This window comes from Sciurus vulgaris (assembly GCF_902686455.1).
Source record: "Sciurus vulgaris genome assembly, chromosome: 2".
Classification (NCBI taxonomy): domain Eukaryota; kingdom Metazoa; phylum Chordata; class Mammalia; order Rodentia; family Sciuridae; genus Sciurus; species Sciurus vulgaris.
In genome coordinates, this window is record NC_136462.1 from 120781188 (window position 1) to 120798131 (window position 16944).

At 51.3% G+C, this 16944-nt stretch overlaps 1 protein-coding gene across 3 annotated transcripts in view; it reads left to right on the top strand.

Moving 5' to 3' along the window:
- ARID3B (AT-rich interaction domain 3B) overlaps positions 1–8650 on the top strand; it is a 49113-nt gene extending 40463 nt beyond the window's left edge. For 2 of the 3 annotated variants that reach the window (XM_079127322.1, XM_079127323.1), the window contains exons 6-9: positions 890–1170; positions 1297–1551; positions 3101–3199; positions 4992–8650. In XM_079127322.1, coding sequence (XP_078983448.1) covers positions 890–1170; positions 1297–1551; positions 3101–3199; positions 4992–5158 — 802 coding nt within the window. In that variant the 3' untranslated portion in view covers positions 5159–8650. The remainder of the gene's footprint in view (positions 1–889; positions 1171–1296; positions 1552–3100; positions 3200–4991) is intronic. The other variant, XM_079127324.1, reaches the window with a different exon arrangement.
- The last annotated feature ends 8294 nt before the right edge of the window (positions 8651–16944 follow it).

Sequence of the window (16944 nt, forward strand, 5' to 3'; positions counted from 1 at the left end):
CTATTTTTGTCACTGTTTGACTTAGTTTCAAAAGTCACAGAAGCAGTAAAACCATGAGTAGCACTGGAGAATGAGGACCAGAAGGGAATCTGTTGTTTGAGAACACTCTGGAAGTTGCTCTGTGAAGAATAGGGAATGAATAGCTGACATGTCAGTTTGGTAGTATGTCGTGGTCTTGCTGAAAGGTCGAGGCGTTTTGTCTGTTGGAATTATTCTAGTAGAAGTTAGGAACAGAGCTATGACCAGAATAGCAAGGTTTGTGGGGAGAGATTTGCTTCTTGGGGCACATGTCACAATGAAGGGCATTACTTCTAGGTCCCAGGCACAGCAGAAGAATTGTTCCTCTGTCTGAATGTTAAGATCAAGGAGTCAGGGAGACATTGCAAAACACGGGCCTCATTTCTCTCAGGGCATTAAAAAGGCACCAAAACAAATGTGAAAATGTTAGCTAAAATGTTACTAATTTCCCTTAATGACCAGTGCTTCAGATTTGAACAATGTTTAGAATTAAGTAGCAGTTAAAGGGACCTCTGTCAGTGTGTCCAGTGATCCCAAACTTTTCCACTAAGTGCACCAGTGTGCCCTAGATCTTGCCTAACAGAGGCTGCTTCCGGTCTCTGATGCTGTGTTCTGGGGTAGTTTTCGTTTTTGTTTTTTGGCACTAGGAGTTGAACCCAGGGACACTTATCCACTGAACCACCTCACCAGCCATTTTTAATATATTTTTAAGAAACAGGGTCTCACTAAATTGCTTAGGGCCTCACTAAGGCTGAGGCTAGCTTTGAACTCACGATTCTCCTGCCTTAGCCTTCCAAGCCACTGGGATTACAGACATGTACCACCACACCCTGCTGTTCTTAGTTATTCTTGCTTGCTTGCTTCCCCTCAGGTATATGAAGTATCTATATGCCTATGAATGTGAGAAGAAAGCCTTGAGCTCCCCAGCCGAGCTCCAGGCAGCCATTGATGGCAACCGGAGAGAGGGCCGGCGGCCCAGCTACAGCTCCTCCCTCTTTGGCTACTCACCTGCTGCTGCTACTGCTGCCGCTACTGGGGCTCCAGCCCTTCTCTCACCACCCAAGATCCGCTTCCCCATCCTTGGGCTTGGCTCTAGCAGTGGCACCAATACCAGTAGCCCTCGGATATCCCCAGCAACCACTCTCAGGAAAGGTCAGCAGGGCCCTTGTGGGAAGAGGGAAGGGAAGAAAGGAGGGAACCCACTTCCCTTGTGTCTAAGATGGGGTTGTTGGGTGGGAAAGATGATTGTGGATTAGTCCAGCTCCAGTTCCTTCACAGGTGATGGAGTCCCAGTGACCACAGTGCCCGTGCCAAATCGCCTGGCTGTGCCCATGACTTTGGCAAGCCAGCAGGCCAGTACCCGGACTGCCACACTAGAACAGTTGCGGGAGCGGCTAGAGTCAGGGGAGCCTCCCGAGAAGAAGGCTTCAAGGCTATCAGAGGAGGAGCAGCGCCTAGTGCAGCAGGCCTTCCAACGCAACTTCTTCAGCATGGCACGGCAGCTCCCCATGAAGATTAAGATCAATGGCAGGGGTGAGTGCCAGGCTCAGGGCTCAGCCTTCTGTTCCTGATACATGCCAAACCCAACTACATTCAAGTCCCATTCATATCTCCTGGGACTGGGCAGGCGAGGAGGTAAAGTATTAATCCTGACCTAGAACGGGCCCCTTCAGGTCTGCCTTCTAGGACCTAGAAGGTTCTAGAGGCCAGAAGAGAGCCACATGGGGTTTCTTTGGCAACTGATAACTCTGTACACCAAGCTGAGGTTTTCTAGGGAACCGGAAGTTGCTTCAGGCAGTGCCCCGAGAAACCAAAGACAGCTGCTGTACTTGTCTTCCCCACCCACCTTTTGATCTATCTAAATTAAAGGGCTTGGCCTATACCCATGTACTTCACTGGATGTAGGCCAGAGTAGGGTACTGTGGTCTGGCCTGCTAGTCTGGGAGGAAAATACCCCTGTCATTCCTAAGGCTCAACAAGGGGCCAGCAGGGAAACAGCAGGGTGCTGGTGGCCATCAGGAATAAGAAGTAGGAAATACAAGTTTAGCAGCATAATTGACATCTTTCCCCTTCCCCTCTACATTTTTTTTCTAGTGCCCCGCCTCTTTCCAAACCACACTCTCCATTTTCCTTGTTCCTCTTTCTCCTTTTCCCCCTCACACACCTGTTCTTTGTCATTCTTTCTGTGACTCTGTCTCACAGCAGACATGCATAAGCATGTCCTGGAAGGAGGCAGGTGTGAAGAGAGCTAGTGCAGATTCCAAGGTAACTGATCTCTACCCCAGTGTTCCTGGGTGAGGAGCAGAAGGAAGCTAGGTGGTAACAGCATTTCAGGGACCTGCTGCCCTGCCCCTGCACAATGCCCAAGGCTAATAGAGAGGCAGCTTACCTGAAAGAATTCTTGGTGCTCTGTGTGATGAGAAGACAGAGTCCCTGTGTGCTGACTGGCCTTGTGTTGAGAATATAGACTCTAACCCTGAGGGAGTTACAGTTAAGGGGCAAGGGACAAGGTGGGTCCTCAAGAGTCAAGGTTGGGTTTTGTTGGTCTCTAATTTCCTACAGTGCTCAGTTAGGGTTTGCCAAATCACCTCAGAAGTTTTAGTGCACTACTGTAAACTGACCAACCTATCTGCTGACTGTGATCCCTTCTCTCCAAGAGCAAAGGGAATTGGGGAAAGAGAACTGGCTCACTGCAGGAACCAGGTACATTGGCACACAGCTGTAATCCCAGTAACCTGGGAGGCTGAGAAGAAGGATCACAAGTTCAAGGCCAGCCTTAGTAACTTAGAGAGATCCTGTCTGAATAAAAGGCCTGGGAATGTGGCTCAGTGGTTAAGCACCCCTGGGTTCAACTTGGTACCAGAAAAAAAGAAAGAAAGAAAGAACTAGTTCACTGGAGAAAGTCAGCAGTAGGAATCTGACCAGCCTGGTTCCTTCCCACACCATGTGTTCAGGAGGTGGTTTCATAGTTACTTTCTAACATTGTGAGGCCTGGTGTGGGGGGTTGCCAGGAAGTACCAGAAAAAACAATGGGAGTACCATGGGAAGCTTGACCAGGCTTGCTTCTCCCTTTCACCACCAGAAGACAGAGCAGATACCTCGACTGCAGCGCTGAACCTGACTACAAGCAGCATTGGGAGCATTAACATGTCTGTGGACATTGATGGCACCACCTATGCAGGTAGGCCCTGGAGTCCTGGAAGATGCCCACACAGTGGTGGCCAGCAACAATTCAGCTCCCTGACTGGCCCTGCTTGTCACACTTAAGCCCAAATACCTTCCAGGGAACTTCCTTTTACATTGTCGCAGTTCCAAAGGTAAAGGGGTTCTTCTATACTATAGAAGAAAAAGGATGCTAAAGGATGATACCCTCCACATGACAGAAAGACTTCATCTAACTCTTTTTTTGGTTGGTGGTTGGTTAATTAATTGAAGAAGTCATTTATGTGAGGATTCATAATTGATACTACATTAGTGCCTTTAAACATTGTAGTAACTTACAGTTCAGTTGGCGCCCACCATTAGTGGGTCTTGCAATGCACACATCACCTTTCCTGACTGTAACACGCACTCATATTACATTGTGGGTCATTCCTTATCTTTAAAATGGACTGAGGATTGAGACACTGGCAAAGGAATCTAACTGCAGCAGAATCAGTCTACATTTTTTATGGTTTCCTTCCCAGTCTTTATCAGTTGTCCCTAAACCTAATTTACCAACAGTTTTTTGTTCTTTGGTTGGTTTTGCCCCTTTACCAAGCCTCTTCAAAGTGTCCAGCTTTGTATTCATAGAAATGGCAATTCTTTTCCACTGCCATTCCAGTGGTTTAGGGACCAACTTGGGAACAAGTCCAGCTGACTGTTGGTAAGTACAACTATCATTGGGGGCCAGAAGACCTGGGTTAGGTGTCACTTGTCTTTTTTACCCAAGATGTAAAGAGTATCAGGTAGCCTGGTGAGGCATCCAGTGCTAAGGCTTTAAAGCCCTACAGCTGTACCTTCCATCAAAACTGAAGGTGTAGCTAGGTGTGGTGATGCACACCTATAATCTTAGCAACACCCTGTCTCAAAAAATAAAAAGGGCTGGGGATGTAGCTCAGTGCTAAAGCACCCCTGGAGTAAATCTCCAGTTTCAAAAACAACAACACAACCACGGGTGTTTTCCCAGGGCCTTGCCTGTTTGAATGCTTCTGTTCTGAGACTACACCACAACACACACTGAACCATTGTGTAGGCTTTATGGGCCCCTCATGCTCTAGGTCTCTGCTGGGCTACCTGCCACAGGCATCAGGGACATGGAAGGAACAAAGCCTTTCCCCTGCCTCCCAGTGCATCTCTGTTCTCTAGCTCCTCCTCTATCCTTGCTGCCACCACTGAAGTAGAGTCCCTGCAGGCCTCCTCTTCTCTATCACCCATGTTCCTCTCACTCCCACAGAACACTCTGAAACCCAGATACCATGATATCCTTCCCCTGCCCAAAATTTTCAGGGCCTCCATGACCCCTGCAAACCACACCACCTTGACCATCCACCTCTACAACCCCATCTTCTGTGGTCCTGACCACCAGCACCCCTTGGTTGTCCCACACTACTCAACCAGCCCTGGTAGGTTTGCACCTCTCCCTGCTGTGTCTATGTCTCAGCTTCTCTGGCCATGCTTTTCTTTACTTGGCCCCTTTTCCCCTTCAGTAGCTTAGGCACACTCTCCTGCTGGATCCTTTCACGTCCTACCCTCGCGACCCTATTCAGTGTTCCCACAACATTGGCTACCCTGGTCTCAGAGCATTTGTGATATTCTATCAAAGTTACTATTTGCTTGTCTGTCCCCTCAGCAGTGTGTGAGCACAGGAAGGCAGGACAGTGTCTGGGCTTCTGTTGGCACCTTGCACTGTGGGGAGAGCAGAGCGTACTCAGGGTTAGACCTGCAGTCAGTCCTTGATGAACTGAGTCCGCTGTCTCTCTTTCTCAACCCAGGTGTGCTGTTTGCCCAGAAACCAGTGGTCCACCTCATCGCAGGCTCTGCTCCCCAGAGCATCGGCAGTAGCGCCAGCAGCAGCAGCAGCAGCTCTCACTGCTCACCAAGTCCTACCTCATCACGGGGCACCCCTAGTGCAGAGCCCTCCACCAGCTGGTCCCTCTGACGGGCAGCAGCCAGTTGCCCACTCCTACTCCTGCTGAGAGTGAAGGAAGTTGATGCACAGAATTTACCTCATCTCACGGAGCCCAGGTCAAACACCATTTGGCCAGACATTGAGAGTTTGGACATGATGGTCTGTCCAGGCTCCTTTCAGGTCCTGCTGTTCTCTGGGGACAGGGAGAGGCTAGAGGGCGGGACAGGTCAGCGTTGTCCAATCAGGGATTGTCCTGGAGAACTGGGCAGAGGTCTGGGTGTACAGCTTTCTCTAGGGTTCCCCAGCCACCTCCCATCCCAGGGCACAGTGTATCGACAATCTGTAAGCCGACACAGGGCTGGAGACCCTCCATATCCCTTCCCCTTTAATTTATTTCCCTTTCCCTGCCTTCTATCAGCACCCCAATTTCACTGGCCTCTTCCTCTGCCCAGATCCTCAGTTTTAAATCCTTTGTGGTGCTGCTAGGAGCCAAGAGCATGCCTTCCTGGCTCTTGTCTGCCAAGCACGGGATGAAGGTCCTCCCAACCCACCTTGCCTAGTGTCTGGTTCCTGGAGGGTGGGTCCCTCAAATCCAAGTCTTGAATCAGTCCTCAGGATCCTATATCCTCCTTTTAAAGGTCCTGAGAAAGAGCATGTGAGGACAGACTTCAGTCCTAGGGCCTCCAGTCATCTGCTGAAGAGAAGCAGAGCTTGGGCTGGCCAGGCCCTGGCACCCACTTCGCACAGCCCATGTTCTGACCCTCCCAAACCTCAGGCTCCCCACTTGCCCTTGTTAGCCAGCTCTCCCAAGACAACCCACTTGTCCCTGGCTCCTGTTATTGTCTCTTGGGGCCATTTCAGCCCCATCAGCCCCAGATGTGCCGATGTCAGGTTCACTGAAATACCTCAGATTTGTAATTGTTGATGTTTGATTCTTCAGGAAGTATTTGCATCTCTGAAATCTTTTTTATATGTGTTTTGCTGACTTTTGTTTTTTATTTTTTAATTTTTATTGTTGTTGCTGTTGTCGTAGCACCAAAGAAATGAGAGCAGATCGCTCTAGCCAGGCGCAGCTCAGTAGCCAGCCCCTCCAGCCCTGCCAAGGCCCCAGCCCACAGGCTGGGCAGGAGCAGGTGGGATGACTCAGGGATCACTGTGGTGGGAGGGAGGAGTGGATGGAGAGGCACACTCTTGCTGGCTGCTTCTGAAGAGGGCCTTGACTCCTGTGTTCTGCCACCCTCTACCCCAGCTGACAGGGTAGGGCAGGATATCTCTCCCCACTCAGCGTTCCCACCTCAGGACACGAGGTGGCTGTGGGCCCTGCCGGTGGCCAGGGTTCCCAGGGAATGAGGAAATGCTGAGAGAGCTCCTTCTCTCCTCTTGGCTCCAGCTGCTCCTATATGGTAAAGAATGTGTGATGCTTGCACAAGGCTTGCCTCTCAGCTGAATGAGTTCACTGGAACACCACTCTTAAGGACTCCCTGGGTGGTGGCAGTGGAGACCACAGCATGGCCCATACTTGGTCCTGTCTAGGGAAAGAAAGGGAAATCAAAAGCTTGCACCCAAGACATACCTCAACCTGGTAAGCAGCCGCTCTGCTGACCTGCATCCCCTCTTCCCTTCCCCCAGCCCTCCACATGTGTGTGCGTGCACGCACACACACATCCACACACACACACTTCACACATGAACACACCTGCATTCTCACATTTATACACACATTCACATGTGTTCACACACATATGCACACATTCACTCACACACATGGGCACAGCCCACTCCCTGGGGGCTGCCCCTCTGGCCTCAGAAGCCTTTCCCACCAGGCATATGCCAGGTATGGGCAGAGAAGGGCATCTGGAATCTGGGGCTAGTGAGGATACCAGGTGACTGATGCTGGACCCACTTGAGAATCTCAAACATTTGACCAGTGTGGATTTCTCAGGGTTTGGTCATAGAAGGATGGACTGTTCCCACCTAGAAGACATAGGGACAGTGCACTGATCTTTCTGGTCATTGATCCCTTTCCTCAGGCATTGTGCTGACCTGTCCCTCTGAGTGCCCTTCACTTTTCCCAATGCCAGCAGCAAGGGCTTAGCCAGAAAGTGTGAGAGTGGAGGCACTAGCAGGTGCCCCAGCATCCAGGCCCTGACCCAAGCAGAGCTCTCCCTGGAGATGCAGTCCTGAAGGCCACATGGTAGGCAGTTGGCCAGGGCAACTCTGTCCCCTCCCCTCTTCCCATCTTATATGTATTTTAACCAGGAAAAAAATGTGATAGCACATGGGTAGCCTAGGCAGTGAATAAATACCTCAGACATCCTCTTGCAGCAAATGTCTCTGTATGTTGTGGTTATTTTCTATCTTACATGTTCTCGAATGTTTATATTTCAATAAACCTCTACCTCTTCACAAGCAGGTCTCTCCGTTGCTTTGAGTGACTCTTGCACTGGGCGAGGTCCTTCAGAGTGAAAAGGGACCAAGTGAGCTGCTCCTCTGGTCCCCTGGCTTTTCCTCACACTTTTCCCCTTGACTGTTGGCCCATCATCCCCAAAGCATCCACTCTCAGGTTATCTGCTGTATTAGTAGTATACTCTGTCATTACATAGTCCCAAAGCTGATTCCACTAGGGTCACATCAGTGTCCGGATAAACACAGGGCCAGGGATTACCTCTTTGGCTTAGCAAACTCTTGCTGAACTCTTGCTGGGTGAGATGCTAAGGGAAGAGACACAGCATATAGACAAAGACCTGTTCTTTGGAATATAGTATAACGAGAACTCTATAAACAGTAGGCGGTGGACAGGTGGAAGCTGGAACAGCTCACCTGGGAATCTCTGGAAGGCTTCCCAGAGGTGCCATTATAGTTGGAAGAGCCAGCTGGAGATGTATAAGAAGAGCCTTTCTAGCAGGGGACTGATGGGTGTGGAAATGCCGTGGCATCAGAGAATCTGGTATTGGGGGACTAGCCAGTGCCAAGGGCCAGAGGGGTGGGAGTGATGGTGGGGATTGGGAAAAGATAGACCCCAGGCTAATGGACTTACCATCTTTTGAGAATCAGAGGTTGTGTTTTAACCAGGGTTCAGGTTTAGAAAGGCTCTTCTAATGCCAGGTGAAGTAATACACACCTGTAATCCTAGGGACTCAGGGATGCTGTGGCAGGAGGATCCCAAGTCTGAGCGTAGCTTAGGCAACTTATCAAAGACACTGTCTCAAAAGGGCTGGAAATATAGTTCAGTGGTAGATAGAGCTCTTGCCTAGCAGGTGCAAAGCCCTGGGTTTGATCCCCATCACCACACACACACACAAAATGCTTAAAGCGGCTTCCCTTAAACTCGCCCTGATGTGCTTTCCTTCAGTGAGGGGAAGGAGCAAGCCAGTAGCCAGTGTACTAACCAGAGGGAGGCAGGACTGTTTGTCCCCAGGTCTGTACTGTGCCATGCTGCGCCCAGCCAGAGGTCACTGGGTAGCAGCTCAAAGAAAAACTTTCCCAGGGCTGGGGAGATAGCTCAGTCGGTAGAGTGCTTGCCTTGCTAGCACAAGGCCCTGGGTTTGATCCCCAGCACCGCAAAAAAAAGAGGAAAAACTTTCCCATTAAACTCAGCAGGCCACACCCTCCCCTGCAGGTTTTGGGGGTGGGGAGTATGGCAGAGGGCTCAATGGCAAAGCCTAGATATGACTAGCCTAATTGCTATGACAGAAAAGGGGAGATCCCCTAAGGCTGCCCCTCTGCCTGCAGGGAAGGAGGGCTAGCAGATGGGAGTGAAGGTCATTGCCATGAAGGTAAGGGGAAATGGTGCCTGAGAGGCTTACTGCTGCAGAGAGGGAACCAAGGAGTAGCCAGAATAGGAAGGGCAGAGGGGAAGGTACTGGACTGGTGGAGCAGACCTCTACAGTAGCTAGGATACAAAGAGCCAAGAGGAGCTGAGCACTGTGGGACACAGTAGTCCCAGCCCTCCGGAGGCAGAGGCTGAGGCTGGAGCATAACTTGAACTAAGGAGTTTTAGGATCAGCTCAGGGAACATAATGAGGCCCCATCTAAAAAAAAAAAAAAAAATTCAAAAACAGTAACCAAAGAGTTGGAGTGGTAGGTGATCTTTGAAAAGCCCCTGGCCTTCCCTTCTTGGAGTGTGGGTTCTCCATGTGTCAGGGAGACATACAGGAGTTGGGGCTGTATGAGGGCAGAGGACTGAGGGAACAGACAGGGAGACAGGATGCAAGGAGGGACATTCAAGACAAGAGTCTAGTGGGAGCAGCAGCACTGGGGATGTTTGCCTGGCAAGGGCTCCTTGTGAGCCGATAACCAAAACCACTCAGGAGAGGGATTTATTCTTGGACCCCAGGGTGTATGGAGGAGTCCAAGGGAAGCTGGACCTCATGCTGGCTCCAGAAAAAGCCTGAAAGCTGGGAAGCTCTGCCCATGGAAGGTGTTCTCCCTCTGAAGACCACCCTAAAGGTCAGTTTTCTGTCTTCATATGAGACCCCCTTGGCTGAACTAAGATTTCTCCATCCCAATTCCACTTTCTTCATTTACTGTTACTGAAATCTAGTTCTTTCCACATGGTGAAAGCCAGGGAAATTGATAGTTCTCAAGTTTTATGTGTCTGGTCTTCAGCCCTAGAGGCTATCAGCACTGCTCCAAGTCCAGTAATCCAGGCAGGGACCCACAGGTCCAGCTGGGTTCAATACCCAACCTTAGAGCAATCATGTGAAGCTGGGGTAGCATCTTGGAGATTTCAGAAGAGAAGGACAGGGTGACATGAAGCCTCATCTACACGATGCTGCTTCAGTTTGGAGTAGATGGAGGGAGGGTTCTGGGTGTGGGGCTTGGTTGACTGAGTTCTACAGGGGAGGAAGCACAAAGCAGGGTGGGAAAGGAGTTCAGGTGAAGAGTGAAGAGTAGCCAGATGAACTTGAAGGGGAGGCACAGCCTAAACCAGCTTGCCTGTGGCTATTGGCTGTTGAGGACAGTTGTGCTATCAAGCTCAGAATACACAGTATGATACGAGGAAACGCCTTTCTGGGACAAGTTAGGGGGCCAGCCTCTTAGTACCACATGTTGCTAACAGCTTGACTGCTGTTTTGTTGTGTGACCTAGAGCAGTTACTGCCCTTCTCTCCCTGTCTGTGAAATGGTGACTATGGTGTGGTCTGAGGCATAAGTGAATAACTCACTGAAATGTCTAAAGCCCAGTGCTTAAGGCCTTCCATAGTAAGACCAAGCGATGCTGGTGGGCACACTGATGGCACTGGGCCAGTGATGCCCCACAAGGACCCCAGTACCCCCAGGTGCCACTCCTTTCCCAGCTCTACCCCTAGTCACAGAATGCCCTGGGAAAAGACCTGGTGGCCTCATTTGAGAGTCAGGAATCTTAACATTGTGTGAATGTGGACATTTCAGTCCCCCGGGTAGGCAGGGGACAAGGAGGGGTTTCTGCTAGGGAAAGACTGACTGCAGCTGTCTAGCACAAACGCTGACAGACACAGACACAGGGGCCTGCTCCTCCCTGAGGAATCCAGTCCCTCTATGCTAGGACCACCCCACCCACTGGCAGTGGGTCAGGGCCTGACCTTAATCTCCTGAGCTGCACTATGAAGCTGTGAATCTGTCCCCTGGTACACTGGGCCATGGTCTCCACACTGCCTGGACATGTCCCCTGGCTCCCAGCAGTCCTCAGATGCTCTCTTCTCTGTGGCTCAGAGGCTGGGGCTGGGATCTGGGACAGATGAGCAGCAGCTGACTCCATGTAGTACTAAGAGGCTGCAGGTTCCAGGCATGGGGTAGCTCTGGCTCTGCCAGGAAGAGAGACTAGCTGAGGCCCTGCAGGAAGAACACTTCCAGCCTTCTATTTTCCCTCCAACTTGCCAGCGGGGAGACTGAGACACAGAGGAACTAAGCCTGAGTCCCACAGGGAGGCAGGGTCACTCTTGCCCCTTTAGAGGGGAACAAATGCAACCTGCAGGGTTTTTAATTGGCTGGAGCCTCTCAGTGTCCTTCAGGGGCCCTGACCCTTTTTCCTAAGGCACCCAGAGCAGCTAGAGCAGAGGACAGGATCCCTGCCCCACAGAGCTCCTCCACACAGGACCTCAAAGCTGAAGACCTCATAGTAGAACAGCTTCCAAGCACAGGCAAGCATTGTCTCCAATCAGTGAATGTGTCATATTGGTGATTGCGAGCAGCTGCTCACAGCATCGTCCTGTTTGAGTTTAGTACGAAGGCAAATGAAGCCTTGGTCATTGCACACTGGGCAAAATGGACTTTGTGACTCAAGCTCACATGTAATGGGTCGTGGGCACGTGTGCACAGCTCTATGGCTTTGGTCCTAGCTCAGTTCACTGGACCCCAGGTAGAGGGGAAATAGGGGACCAGGAAAACAAGCCCTGAACCAGGCACAAGTTTAGTGTCCCATGTAATCCTCACATCAATCTTATATACAGACACAATCTTATATACTGACACTGTTCTCATTTTACAGATGAGGAAGCAGGTTTAGTGAAAGCAGGACTTGCTCGTGCCCACCAAGCAGGTGAGTGACACACAGTGCAGCACGGAGTCTGCAGTGGTCTGAAGACCACTCTCCTCCATTGGACACCCAGGCCCAGGAACCAGACATCCTGACTCCCTGCACCCCCAGAACCCACTTGCCTGCCCTCTTCCCTGTGTCCCTTATCAAGGAGAAAGAAGACATGTCAGAAGAGATGTGGGGCCCAGGCCTGGCAGCACCCACCCCGACACACACACACCTGCTGCCCCAGCCCTGCCTTTCCTCCTGAGGGCATGAGAAGACTTGTGTCCCCAAATCCTATAGTGAGAGAAGGGTTATGAGGCCTACCGAATGCTCCATGAGGGTTGAGTCCCCTGCCCTGTGTCCTCATTTTTCCACCAACTTCTCCCCAGAGGCCTTAGCTGCTCAGGGAGTCAGCTAGAGCTGGGGGAGAGGTAGTGAGCCCACTCCAGGTCTGAGCACTCCCGGGGGCTTGGCAGGACTTTGACTGACCCAGTGTGGGGAAGGGAAGGTAATGGCTAGCTGGGCACCAAAGTTTGGATATGGAGGAGCCTTTGGGACCCTGCAGACCTGGGCCAGGCAGAACTGGGGTGCAGCTGTTGAGCAGCTGGCCCTGAGCAGCTTCCAGGGCCTGCTGTTGAGACTTCAGCTTCTAGCATATCCCAGACCTTCTGGAGCTCAGTCCACATCTGGGCCAGCTCGATGCCCACCTCTTGCAGGAAGTCTGGGCCAGAGAGGGGCAGGGTTGGCTCTCATTTTATTCTGGTCCTTCCCCAAGGACACAGTCACATCCTGGATCCAGCACTCCATTCTCCTAAGACTATGCCTTTTCCCCAAAGAAGGGGCCATAATAGGAGTATCAAGTGCAGGGCTGATGGAACAGTACTAGGGGAGGGAGTAAAATGACTCATTTCCAAACTGTATAGGTAACTGAAAATCTAGAAGGCTTGCCCCAAACCCTCTGTGCTTCACTTAATTAACTCCTTTCTTTTATCTCTGAGTTCCAAAATACCCATGGGTGACAGTCCAGTATACCTAGTGCTGCCCAGAGCCCAGGTTTTTAGGTGGTCCTCCATTTCCAGGTCCTGTCCTGTCCCCCTGCACAGGGTCCCAGTGCACAGGGCTTGGGCCCACAGAGCCTGGGTCCTAAGCACAAGAACCTACACAAAGCACTAGATCAGTGAGACCCCCTTGCCAAGGAGTAAAAGTCTAGCCCACTCCCAGTGTCGCCCCTGAGAAAGTGTGAGGCCATGGCAGCCTGGGTTTCTGGGCCAAGGATGGGTCTGGGCTCAACCATTGGCCCTTAGTGGAGACACCTCTGTCCTGACTCCTGGGTCCCACAAGACAGGTACCCCCCACTATCCCCCTGCCTCTGGGCCTAGGCCCTACCTTCCCTCCTCCAGGTAGTCTTAAGCTCAGCTCCTCCAGTTCCTGGAAGGAAACCCAGTGTGGCTTTAGACGGCAAAGGGAGGCCAGAGCTACATCCTCTGGGAGGTCCCACCCTCAGTCCTTGTTGCCAGCTTAACCTCTGGGAAGGCAACTTCCTTCCTTTTTTCCTTCCTTTCTTTTTCCTGCATTTCTTTTCTTACTTTTATAGTACTAGGGATTGAACCAAGGTGTCCTACCTCTGAGTAACATCCCTTCCCTTTTTTTAAAATGTTTATTTTGAGCAGGGTCTTGCCAAGTTTCTGAGCCTGGCCTCAAACTTGAAATCCTTCTGCCTCAGCCTCCTGAGTAGCTGAGATTACAGGGGTATGCCACTACTCCAGGCACCTCACCCCATTCTAAATATCATTAGCCAACCAAAGTCAGTAGATTGCTGTGCTGTGACATAAGTCCAGTTCTCTGGAGCTGGGGAGACTATGACCCTGGGACAGTAACCCAGTGGGAACACTGAATAGAGCCATAGGGTCTTCTGAGTGTCAGAATTGCTTGGAGTCCCTTTGGTGCTGCTCCCAATGTATAGATGGAAGACAAAGGGCTTAGACACAGCTACTGGGTCAATCTGGCAGAACTGGGACCAGAACCTCCATCTGGGTGTTGGTAGAAACCCTGCTTCATGATGGGCCCAGGAGAAGTTTCACAGCACCCACCCACAGTCTGAGGGAGAGGGCTTAACCAGTACCCACTCAGGGGAAATGCCAGTATGGTCCCCAGAGAGAAACCAAGCTGTGCCCAGGCCTCCACCAAAGGCTGGGTGAGGCCCACGTTCCACTTGCACTCATAGACTCCTGGAGTTGGCCTAGGGCCTCTGCTGGAGACTGTCACTGTGGGAAAAAGACAGATGGTGGGGACTTGAGAACATCTGGGCTGCTTCAGGGGTGGCTTCCCTCCCTTCTAGTTGACTGGATTATTCAGATTCTCATGTCCCTGTACCTTGGGTGTAGGCAGGATCAGGCTACAATGACCTGGGGACATCCAATATCCAACTCTAGCAGTTGATGCTAAATTTCAGTGCCAGCAGCAACTGAAATGCTGCTCCTTCCCACAGCATCAGTTTCAGCCTGGGGTCTATTTGTGAACAGATGAGCTCCTGCATCTCAGAGGACCTACACCTGTGGACCTAAACCCCAGGTAATATAGAGGTCAGTGCAGGGACCCATTATACAGATGAGGAAGCTAAGGCCCCATGAGGAGAAGGGGTTGGTGACTGTGGCAGAGCGTGGGCCTCCCATCATTTTGCACTAGGCCCCTGATTTCAGATTTGGGAAGGGACTCTAGTGTCCTAAGGAAGGGTTCATTGTGGATCCTGATCCATGTGAGTTAAGGAACGTCAACCATTCCCAGGACCCACCAGAAGTTAGGGGAGGGGCCTGGAACAGAGCCTCCTCACAGCCCTCAGGAGGAGCCAGCCCTGCCCTGTGACACCTTGATGTGAACTTGTAGATTTCAGAACTGGGAGACCAATGGTCTGCCATTTAAGTCAATCAATTGGAGGTACTAGCAAATTAACCCCATGGGCAGCTCTTCCGCCTGAGGGAGCCTGTTTTTTGTTTTGTTTTGGTTTTAGTACTGGGGTTTGAGTCCAGGGGTGCTTTACAACTCAGCTACATGCCTTTTTTTTTTTTTTTTTTTTTTTTTAATTTTAACACAGGGCCTAAGTTATCCAAGCTGGCCTCAAACTTGCAATCCTCCTACCTCTGTTTCCTGAGTATCCTGGGATTACAAGTTTGCACCACTGTACCTGTAGAAGCCTGATTTTGAAGGAACTTTCTCCTCTAAGTGGCTCTTCTTGGGGCAGCAAGAAGTTGAACAAGAGACTCTTAGAAGAGCTGGGCCAGAGCCAGCAACAACTAGGGACTTGACTTGGAGCTGCTGCAAGGAGAGAGGAAGGTGTTAAAGGGCCATGCCTCCCATGGTTGCTTGGAGAGAAGTCTGTGCTGCTAGAGAATCTCTTGTTCACATATTTATTTATTTATTCCTTCCTTCCTTCCCTTCTCCTCCTTCTTCCTTCTTCCTCCTTCCTCTTCCTTATTCCTCTTCCTCCTTTTATTTTTGGTACTAAGAACTGAACTCAGGCCCTTGCACACACTAGTCAAGCACTTACACTGACCTACACCTCAGTCCTTTTAATTTTTTAAACTTTTAAGACAGAGTCTTGCTAAGTTGCCCAGGCTGGCCTCCAATTTAACAATCCTCCTGCCTCAGCCTCCTAAGTACATGAGATTACAGGTGTGCACCATCATACCTGGCTAATAGCTAACATTTCATGACTGACCTGTGTATCTAGCACAGCACAGAGAACATCCACCTGGGAAGGCCAGGCCCACTCTACCTCTGGAGTCTCTGTAGTTCCTCCTGTTTAAATTTCAGGGCCAACTGCCACCTGGTGCTAGGGTGCCTTCCAGTTCTCAGCCACCTCCTCATGAAGCTTGGGACAATTCTTGCTTCTCGAGCTTTTTCCTGAGGAACACTAGTACCTCAAGGACCTGGAGTGTGGTAGGAGAAATGCCCAGCATGAGTACAGCATGGACTTCAGATCACCTCACTCCATCGCTTTTCATGATTTAGCTCTCCAAGTTAGGTGCCCTCACCATGTCTTGCTAGTTGGGAAGAAGGGTGGGGTAGAAAGGCCTCTTTCAGGGATCCCTGCCACCCCAAACCCAAAAGAGCCAAAATGTGACAACAAAGAGCGCTGATACACAGGGAAGGGAGTTGAGCTCTGACTGTGCAATTTCAGGTTTGGCGCTGTGGGCCCTCCCCCATCCAAGTCAGGACAGAGACTGGCCTGGCCCCTGCCAACAGTCATTTCACCCAGTTTAAGAGCAGGGTACCCATCCTGGCCTAGCTTAGACCCAGCGATGGGCCTGAGCAGCCACCTACCAGGCCTCCTGGCCAGAGGCTATTGCCCCCAGTGCTGCTAGCAGCAGGGACTTCTCCCCAGGTAGCCAGGCATGTCAGCCTAAGGCCTGCACATGGCCCTCCAACACCTGCTATTCTCTCTGCTGCTGCTGGGAGCAAATCCCTAGTCATTGGTGGCTCCGGCTTAGCTCCTCTGAGAGTCTCTTGTTCACCTGAAAAGACCCTGCCCTACCCACAGTGGTGGCTCAGTCTCCGCCAGTGTGGGCTCAGGCTTGACCCCAGCCTTAACCCATATAGTCCCTTCCTCTTGGACTACCTTTGATCCTCCCCTGGAACCCAACCCTTCCAGAAGTCCTCCTATGACCACCCAACCCACAGAGGCATTTCCATATACCAGGTGTTGACTATGGATCTGGGCCAGGCTGCACACCAGCAGAGTGAGCGAGCTATGTGGACTGCCCAGTGGACTGAGCCTCTTGAGTCGTACTGTATGGAGTCCCTGCCCCAGTCTGTCTTTCCTTTCATTCTTTTTTCCACCATGTCCCAAGCACCCCTTGCCCAACCTTAGAATCCCCCAGCAACAGGGCCAGCCTCCCTTGTCTCTGCCCCCAGGCACAAGTGGGCAGGTTCCATATGGGGCTGCCCCTGCCACCTGTTGCAGCCTACCTGAGTGAGCATCAGCAGTTGCTCTTGCAGGAGGGCTGTGTCCTGAACTTGGTCAGGGGTCTCAGCAGCCCCCAGGGAGACTGTGCCCCTAAAGCACCTGGTCTCCATCCCAGTTCTGTTCCTGGATCTGCAGCTCTAGCCCCAGTGGCTCCTATAAACACTCGGTATAGGACCCGAGATCTCCTCCCAACCTCAACACAAGACCAATGGTGCCTCCAAGAGACATGTTGTGGCAGGAGCCTCACTCTAACTCAAGTTATGGCCCCAAACAAGATCTTTCCTACCCTCTGGTCTCGATTCTCCATCTAACCAGAAGGGAAGTGGGCTAGATGGTCTCAGGGTCTTCTCGA